The 10235-nt window shown below is 32.0% G+C and overlaps 1 protein-coding gene across 1 annotated transcript; it reads right to left on the bottom strand.

The window, feature by feature from the left end:
- Window positions 1-1294: 1294 nt before the first annotated feature.
- On the bottom strand, window positions 1295-9314 carry LOC140434819 (uncharacterized). Its single transcript, XM_072523366.1, has 3 exons — window positions 8638-9314; window positions 7032-8157; window positions 1295-1435 (listed from the first exon to the last, which is right to left on the bottom strand). Exons 1-3 carry the CDS (start codon window positions 9312-9314, stop codon window positions 1295-1297), a joined length of 1944 nt encoding a protein of 647 aa, XP_072379467.1.
- Window positions 9315-10235: the final 921 nt, after the last annotated feature.

Raw genomic sequence — 10235 nt, 5'->3', positions numbered from 1 at the left:
TCTTACTCATTATTGTTGTCTGTACAAATAATATAGACTTACCCTTTGAAATATTGAAGTCGTATTCTTAGCCAGGAAAATCTCGTTGGTACGTCGGGACGCCCGCCGACGCTCGATAGGACGAGAACCTATCATACTAGGTCTGTTTGGTTCGCTGTCTTGGTATGAAGTAATTTGAGTTGAGACTTAAGACGGTCAGAAAAGAACCCTCTAACCGTTAAGTGGTTTATGGACAAGTACCTACATCTCATAAATCAACCCTATTGTAGGGCACTTCTGAATAGCGATAATCCAATTCAATGGTAACAGTAATATGATACTTAACATGTTTTGTGTATATTGGCGACACAAAATAACAAAAGAAGTCAAATTCTCCGTACTTAAAACATAATAAATGAGATAGCCAGTTTAACAATTTTACGAAATAACTGAAAGCAATATATTTTAAGAGGGTCATTAGAATACAGGATTGAATTAGATCACATTATAGTACACTAAAAGAAAAATATTAATAGTAAAAATATGAAAAGAAATAGTACATACTTTCCCAAACAGAGAGAAAAGTAAAGAGAACTAAGAAAATAACAAAGTAACACCAAGAAATCTAATTTGGAAAAAAGAAGAGAAAGATATATATATATATATATATATATATATATATATATATATATATATATATATATATATATATATATATATATATATATATATATATATATATATATATATATATATATATACAAACAACACAGTTTATTAGGGCTGCAGTCAGAAAGTTTGGCCGGGATGTTACAGAAACACTCTTTTAACTTTTGGTCTAGCTGGTAACTGGAGTTACCAGCTGAAGTCCGTTTGAAGAGGTCTACCCTCCGGACGCTGGTACTCACGTGAGGCATGGTTATATGTTGTATGTGAAACATCATTCATTTTTAACAACATGTACATTTTTTGGTAAACTTACTTTTTGTACTTTTTTACTTTTACCCTAATATTTTGGTGGTTCAGGCATGTTAACCTGCTTTTAACCTAATGATGGAATTATTATTATAAAAAGGTTTGTGTTTTTTGATGTAGCCCTTCTAAGGGCTCTTTAAATGTACCTACATACAAAGATTTAAACCCCTTTTTGTGATACATGGTATACAGCCAGCTGCAGGAATTTATTTTCCTTGTGAATTTTGTAAAAATAATTTAGATATATGCTTAAATATGTCTCTTTATACAAATATCCACTTCGCAAGGGCTTAAAAAATTTGATGGGTATAATGTTAAATATAATGTTAAATACTTTGATTCACCATTGCCTGATGTTCATGGTTTGAAGATCTTCCTCTATATCCGCTATCCACCTTTTATTGGGAATACCTCTTGTCCTATTTGCTTGGGGTTCTAATCTCTGGATTACTTGTACAGCTCTGCAGTAATTCATCCAGCTCTGCATTAATTTATTTTTATTCTTCATGAACCATCGCTATTTTTGAATGTTTGTTATGTGTTAAAGATAGGTGCTTTTAAAAACATTTGGATAAACTGAGTGGTGTGCATAGTTATGCAACTAGAAAAAATTCCATTATAATATCTTTCATTTTGTAGATTAACCAACACCCAGAATTCATATAAATATATCCGAATATATTTTTCTTTGTTTAATCATGTTATCATTATTAAAATATACAATGTTATCAATATTAAACAATACCAAGATAATTGTATGTGTGAAAATTACAAAAGATTTCATTTAAAATATTGTGCAATATTGTGTGACCTCACTACTACACTTATATTCGATGACCAGCTAGCTCATCCGATCTAAATAAACTTGACTTTATCATTATTTATTTTGATTTTGTGCTTAGTTCAGTATATACGTACAAATTTTGTATACCTTCATTACCACTTTTTTGTCTCTGTTTAAACATCTGAAATACCAAATTCTGAAGTTGATTAACCTGTACCTACGTGTAATAAAAGATAATTAAAACTTGTTTTATAAAGGATATCTATGTTAACAAAATAACTGTACCAAAAATCCATAAATTTAAATTAACTTAAAAATTTTATTTATGATTAAATATTATATGTAATAACATAATTTTATCAGCTCTTTATAATTACTATAATTAAATTAGCCTAATTATATAAAACCACTTAAAATTAAAAGTCTTTCCTATACAACTACATTCAAATGTTGCGTGAAGAAGCGGTCTTGACTACGTCATGTGCGACGCGAACCGATTTTGGAACATTATGTATCATGCCTTGCGTTCATTGTACCATGAGTACCATTAACCATTTCTTCTTGGTGCGCCCTGAGATGCTATTCACGGTAAGTTTTCCAGAAAAACAAGCAAAATATATCCGTTTCTAAGACTTTGCAATAGCTAGGTATCAGAGTAGTGTGAAAAAAGTGATTTTGGCGGATATGAAAGATATAATCTTATAGTTGAAGCCAAGAAACATATTATAGTTACTGCATAACTTGCTATTGCAGGTAAGAGATTCAGTAACATTTACTCTATCGACTTTTACATGTAAATTAAACACTCTGGTTTAAATTAAGTCTATTATAGGTAAAACATTTATGTTAAAAAACATTTTATCACCCATTATATGTAAATACTTATTATTTTATATTCTAGAATACCGATTTATGGTACCTAAATAACAATATTGCTGCCTCTTTTCTTTGCGTTAGCAGAGTTGAAGGTGTTATTCATATCAATATATTATAGACCATTGAAATAAGCAAAAAAAGTACCCTGTTTGTGACACTGAGCCGGCCAGGCAAACGACATTTGTTTTTAGTAGTATGGACCTCTGTAACAAAAATCTATATTCTTCCTGTAGTCGATTTTTTGGACTTAACGGTAAATTATCGCTTTTTTCGTCTATCAGCAAAGTGAAGCATTTAAAACAAATTTGAGAAGAGAAGAAACTTATATTACATATAAAAACCTTCAAAATGGCATTTTTTAAACGTTCCTATCCTTATTTGTTGCTTAGAAAGTTTCAAAATAAGTCAAAAATTACGGTTTTTTATAAATGTTATTAACTTTTTTAAAATAAACTTATAACCTTTATACTACACACAATGTTGGGTCTTGTGGTAGTTAAAATAATATTAAAATTTCAAGTCGATCGGTCCAAGAGTTTAAAAGTAATTTAATTTGTTTATCCCAAATTAAATTTTTTTGCAACAATATAAGTGTAACAATTTTTTTTTTTTAACAAAATTTGTTTAATTTACTAATGTTTGTATTTTGAGAACGATTTCCGAAGTGGAAATTGAAACGTCAATAAACGTACTTTAACCTTTAATTGTGGCTTATTCCCATTTAAATAATAATATTTATTCTTTCGATTAAAATAAGATTTAGCTTATGGGTAAAAAATAAACAATGTGTTTTAAGTTTAAGTGTAAAGTAAGTATTTTACGAAAAAAATAGAAGAATATGGTCTTAGAATAATTTAAATTATTAAAAGAAATTAACTTTATGAAGCAAAAAATATATTTTCTTAAAAAGTGTTAAATAAATTAATAATATAGGTTGCCATAAAAACTTTTTTATTGAGATGATTTTTTCATTGAGAAAAATCATAAATTTTTCTTTGAGATTTTTTATTTTTAAAAAAATAATAGTACAGTATAGTAGAAACATAAATATTTATTATTACAATAAAAATTACCTCAAACCAAAAAAACTGAAAAAAAATTTTTTTAACAAATTAGATGGTTTATTTAACAACCTAGTTATTTAAATAATACATATTCGTAATTTACGCAAAAAGGATATACAAATTAAAAAAAGAAACGAAGAAATCTATAAACAAGAAACAGAGATAAAGTTAACAGCTTCTTTCCCCTCCTGCGCTCTCACTAGTTTTAAAGCCGACCAATTTTTAGGACCACAATTTTGAAGCTATGTGAACGATTTCGTTCAAATGCAATCTTTTTCGAATTTTTCACGTTAAGACTTTAAAGTAGGTTCTTTCAGATGAACCTAATAAGGTCTCTTAATTGTTATAAAAAAAGCTGCTATCAATTTATAAAAAAAAGACACCAACTTCGCCCCAAAGTATCCTAGGTCAACTTTTTTCCTTTTAAATTTGTAAATTAGGCTGTCAAAATATGAAAAAATCAGTTTTTTGCAGTCAATTGTTAAAAAGATATTCTAATTGTTTAAAAGCAAAAAATTGACATGTTTTTGCCAAATTATTTTGCAATATTTAAAATTATTTTTATTCATTTTTTTTTTTTAATAATATTAATAGAATAAATCTTCTTCTTTTAGAATCTATCCGTATATTTAATGTACCTATTTAATTTTCTGACTTATACCTTTGGAAAAAAATTTAATTTGGGATAAACAAATTAAATTACTTTTAAACTCTTTGACAGATCTAATTCAAATTTTTATCTTGTTTTAAGCACCACAAGACCCAACATTGTGGGTAATATTAGGGTTACAAGTTTATTTAAAAAAAAATTATTAACATTTATAAAAAACCGAAATTTTTGACTTAAGCAACAAATAAGGATGGGAACGTTTAGAAAACGCCATTTTAAAGGTTTTTATATGTATTATAAGTCTCTTCTCCTCTTAAATTCGTTTCAAATGCTTTACTTTTTGCTGATAGACGAAAAAAACGAAAATTTAACGTTTTTTGACCTTAATTGGTTAATAATTAATTAAGTCCAAAAGATCGACTGCAGCAAACATTTCGGTTGCCTAGCCGGACGAGTGTCACGAAAAAAAGCTTATTTTCCTGGGCTAATAATAGTAGCCATATTGTCTTGTCAGAGTTGACATCGTAGAGGTCGTCCAGGCTTTAAAATAAGTGATTGGCTCTTTTTAGTTTTGAGTTGATTTCGTAATGTTTTCTAATAAGTAAATCCAAAATAAAGTAATAAAATTAAGGAAAATGAACAAGTTTAACATGCTTTTTTAAAGAAATCTGCTATTTTTTTGCGTTTTCGTTTGACAATGATGTTTCTCTCTCCCTCCATCGTTAATTTGCAGAACGTCATGAGTTTGCCTCATTCGATTGTTTGACGAAACGTAAAGCAATCTGAAAAGGACAAGACTTTATGTAATGAAAACAAAAATTAAGAATCTAGTCGTGTCCCTAACTAATTAGGCCTACTGTATAAAATTCTTTCCTCTAAAGCATTGAAAATCTTGTCGACGGTCTTGTGCTGCCTGTTGCCTCTTGGGTCGTCATCTTCGTCATCTGATATGCTCAGGTTGACTTGATAAAGAACCATATCAATGATGTCCTGGTCGATGAATTCACGTTCTGAGTCATCAGCTGCTAACCAGTCACGTATCCCTTCTTAGTTAATTTCGTCATGTCTCGGCAAATTTTTAATGAAAGGTTTAATTTCTTCTGTCGTTTTCTTACCATTTTCTTCTTCAGGATCGTTAATCAAAATCTTATCATAAAGTTTGTTCCAGCATTTTTCCAAAGTTGAAGATTTGATCTTGACCCACGACTCAGCTCACCAATAAAAATGTTTTATTGTTAAAGATTTGAGAATTTCGGGAACACTTTTGGATTAATTCGTCTCCTGTAATAACAGATGTCTTAAGAATGCTTCTCTATAATGTCTCTTGAATGTCTCTATGACTCCCTGGTCTAATGGCTGGATTAAGCTTGTGACATTCGGTGGCAAAAATCTGACAATTGTCACCATTTTGTAGATTTTGAGGGTGAGGGCGCATTGTCAACAAGCAACAATGCTTTGATGGAAAGGTTTTTTGATTTTAAAAAGGATTTTACACTTGAGACGAATTCATTTTCAAACCATTCTAAAAATAAAGTGGTCGACATCCATGAACTTTTTTCGCTTCTATGCCTTAAAATGCCTTTTCGGAAATATCTTTTAGAGCTCTTGGTTTTTGTGATTTCTCAACACACATAGACATCAATTGGTGAGTGAAATTAACGGAATTGTTTACGTTTTGCGACAAACATTTACTTTTTATTGACAAAATTATTGAAACTGTCAGCCGTTTCGGTTAAAAAGGTTTCGGTTAAAAAGGTTTCGGTTAAGGGAGGTTTTACTGTATATATATATATATATATATATATATATATATATATATATATATATATATATATATATATATATATATATCAGTTCTGTACTTTCTCAAACGATGCATTACTGGCTGTAGCATTTCCTATTCGTTTAGTGTTGGAGAAGCACATGTATTGTGATAAAGAGAGAACATTATTGATTTTCATTTTTGAAAGGTAAGAATTTAACTTGTTTGTAAATTTTTTTTTTATTAGAAAAAGATGTCGCATCCACCAAAAGGTTATTAGCGACGGAACAAAATATAAATAACATAGTTAAACACCTACAGATTATACAAAATGTTTATGGATCTGAGATAATTCACTATATTGTCACAGGAACAGTTTTGACCTAGAGCCTGTGGTAGAGCGTTTGGGATCTTGTAGCGCTGTCTTTCTTGGTCATATTTACTACAAATTGTTAAAAAGTGTTCGACTGTTAATCGGACGTTACACTGATCACATATAGGTGGATTTTTCTTTGTGAAAAGGTAGGAGTGCGTTAATCTGGTATGTCCTAGACGTAGACGCGCAACCGCAATTTGTTCTCGTCTATTGCGCGACGATGGAAACCACTGAGACACATTATTTTTTATTTTATTTAAATTGGAATTAGTTTGAGACCACTCATTTCGCCACAAACACAACACTTTATTTTTAAAATAAGCTTTTAAGTCAGTGGAAACACACTTGTCTATCGGCTCCGACAAATCACTTAAAATTGCCTCTCGTGCAATCCTGTCAGCTTCTTCATTTCCTGTTATTCCGACGTGTGAGGGAACCCATAAAAATTGGACGCTTCTTCCATGTTCATGAGCTTGGGAAAGCTGGTATTTTAGCAACTTTTCAAAAGGATGTTTGGAAAAAATGTGTTTTAATGAATTTAAAGAACTAAGGGAATCTGTTATAATCAGGGCTTTTGTGAGTGTAAGCTCGTTAAGAAGTTTCACAGCACGGTATATGGCATAGAGTTCAGCTGAATATGTGCTGCATGCTGGGGGTAAACGGAAAAGAAGATTGTTCTCTGAAGAAACGATTGATGCCCCCACTCCGTCTTCGGATTTAGATGCATCTGTGTAGATTTTATGGTAGTCAGGGTACTTATTTATGAGGGCCTCAAACTTGGACCGAATTAGAGAATGATGTGTATTAGATTTATCTAAATACTCTAGAGATGCATCGCAAGTTGGTATATCGATCAGCCAAGGCTCGGGGTATTTAATATCCGAGGAGAAAATCCCCGTAAAATTAATGTTTAGGTTTTGAAGAATGGATTTAATTCTTTCGTAATATGGTTTTTTAGTATAGCGAATATCTAGGAATAAGTTTAAATATTTATTTGTAAAAGTGTTTTGATGTATTGGCTTTGAAGTATTGCTCGCGACTGAGGCTGCATGTGATAGAGCGAGGTACATGCGGCGGTGATGTAGCGATGGTTCTCCTAAAAGAGCATAAATGCTGGATACAGATGTAGTTGGGAAAGCCCCTAAGATTAATCTAAGACTTTTGTTATGAATAATTTTTAATGATTTCAGTAGAGATTTATTAGCAGTGAAATAGGCAATTGCTCCATAATCTAGCTTAGAACGTATTAAAGATTTATACAGGAGGAGTAGAGTGGATTGGTCTGAGCCCCAGTTTTTATTACAGAGAGATCTTAAAACATTTAATCTTTTATTGCAGGAAAGGATTAGTTCTGAGATGTGATTTTTCCATGTTAACTTTGAATCGAAGATTAAACCCAAGAATTTGTGGTGATCTCTAAACTCCAGCTGTTTCTCATACATTCTTAGGTTAGGAGGTTGTGGCAAGGAACTTGAAGAGAATACGACTCCTATTGATTTTTCTACTGAAAATTGAAAACCTGTAAAGTTGGACCAATTTTCGAGAGTATCTAAAAAGTTTTGAAGGATTGATGACATTGAGGAAATATTTTTACCTTTAATAGATACCACTAGGTCATCAGCGTATAAACGAGCCTGTAAGGGTGCTTGAATGTTTTTGATGATGTCGTTTATTGCTACCAGAAATAGTGTTGGACTGAGTATGGATCCTTGGGGTGTACCATTTTCCAAACTATAAATATTTGAAAAGATATTATTTATTTTTACTTGAAAAGATCTGTTATTTAAAAAGTTTTGGATGAAAGCAAGGCAGTGACCTTGAATATTCCATTTATGAAGTTGTCTTAAAATGTTGTATTTCCAAGCTTTATTAAATGCACGTTCTAAGTCAAAAAAATATAGCAACACATTTTTGGTTTGTAGCAAGAGCTTCACGTATTTCACTTTCCAAATCTAAAATGTTGTCTGTGGATGACCGATCTTTTCTAAAGCCATTTTGCTCAGAGATTAAGAAATTAGAATTTTCTAAAACACATGAGATTCTGGAGTTAACAATATTTTCTAGTAATTTGCAGGTTGTCGATGTCAGAGATATGGGTCGATATGATTCTGGGTCATATTTAGGTTTATTAGGTTTTAGGAAAGGAATGACTATTGCATTTGACCAAATAGGTGGTGAAGCCAAATTCTGTTGAATATGTTTAAGAGATACGTTATGGCTGAAACAGGGAGATGTTTCAGAAATGCTGAAGGAATATCATCAGGCCCCGGACTAGAGTCCTTCAAGTTAAGAATAGATGAGTTTATCTCTTGAAAAGTGATGGGATGGTTTAATGAATTGTTTTGTGCTTTAAACAGATAAATGGGATTTTGTTCGGCGAATTCTTTGGCTTTGAGAAAATTGGCGGTATACTGTTGATTCGATGAGTGGCCTTGATAGATTCTTCCAAAAATGTTTGCAATATCGCTGCTCGATGTTATGAAATTATTATTTTCTTTTAGCCCCGTAAAATTATATGAAGTATGCAAACCAGAAATTTTCCTGACTTTGTTCCAGACATCAGACAGGGGACTATTGCTATTAATTTCCGATACGTATTTGTTCCATGAAAATTGTTTAGCCGTTTTGACAGTTAGCTGTGCCCTTGCTTTTAGCATTTTGAATTTTAATTTATTTTCGGATGTTTTATGTTTTTTGTATCGGTTTAGGGCTGATTTACTTTCACTGATTGCTGTAGCACAACGGTCATTCCACCATGGTACAGGACATCGGCCTTTAACAGTTTTAGATTTACCAATAAATTTGTGGGCGGCGCTTAAGATAAGTTGATTAAACTGTTCTACATTCGAGTTAACATCGTCTGTTATATCCAAACTGGAAATTTTCATCATTCAATCTTCGCTTATCCACTGCTGGACATAGATCTCCCTCATAATTTTCCATCTATTTCGATCTTGTGCCTCTTGCATCCAATTCCTATGACAACGTTTTAGATCGTCAGTCCAACGTGTTGGTGGACGACCTCTACTTCGGTAGGCATCATCTCTTGGTCTCCATTCCAGTATCTGCTTTGTCCATCTATTGTCTGTCATTCGAGCCACGTGACCTGCCCAGTTCCATTTTAGTGTTGCTACTCTCTCTACTGCATCAGCCACTCCTGTTCTTTGTCGTATGGGTCATGAATATGGGTCCTGATGAGGGATAATTATGGTTTCTAATTAGGTTTGGAAAATGGTCACTACCATATGTATAGGTTTGAGCGTCCCAACTGAGACAATGAGCTAAATTTGGGTCGCAGAGAGTTAAATCGATGCATGAGGAATATCCTGTTAAAATATTGAATCTTGTAGGGCTACCATCATTAAGAAAATTTATATTAAGTTGATCTAAGATATCGGCAATACTTGAACCTCTGACAGACGTATGATCTGAACCCCATATTATGTTGTGAGCATTAAAGTCGCCTAGAATTATACGAGGACGTGGCAGTTGCTCTAATAACCTGCAAAGGCTATCAGAACTGACTTGTTTGTCAGAAGGAAGGTAAACATTACAAATAGATACTAAACTGGTAGATATGATTCTGATAGCAACGGCCTCCAAATCACTGACTATTGGAATTTGTATCGCCTCGATGGATTTGTTTACTAGTATTGCTACACCACCGCTTGTACGACTTGCATCTGTACGGTCTTTGCGGAAACAAGTGAAATTTTTTGAATTGTACAACTGATTGGTCTTTAAGTTTGTCTCCTGTAGACAAATAATATCTGGAGAATATTCAGATAAAAGAAGCTGTAGCATAGGGA

Source organism: Diabrotica undecimpunctata, chromosome 1, assembly GCF_040954645.1.
Source record: "Diabrotica undecimpunctata isolate CICGRU chromosome 1, icDiaUnde3, whole genome shotgun sequence".
Lineage (NCBI taxonomy): Eukaryota > Metazoa > Arthropoda > Insecta > Coleoptera > Chrysomelidae > Diabrotica > Diabrotica undecimpunctata.
This window is presented reverse-complemented; position numbering and strand designations above follow the sequence as displayed.

Bases quoted from the DNA above. Each gene is read 5' to 3' on its own strand.
- LOC140434819 (XM_072523366.1), bottom strand. From the start codon at position 9,314: ATGAAAATTTCCAGTTTGGATATAACAGACGATGTTAACTCGAATGTA. The intron at 8,158-8,637 runs GTATCTCTTAAA...AAATATTTATAG, and splicing joins CTCCCTGTTTCAGCCATAAC to TTTGGAAAATGGTACACCCC. The intron at 1,436-7,031 runs GTGAAACTTCTT...AAATTAATGCAG, and splicing joins TCTATGCCATATACCGTGCT to AGCTGGATGAATTACTGCAG.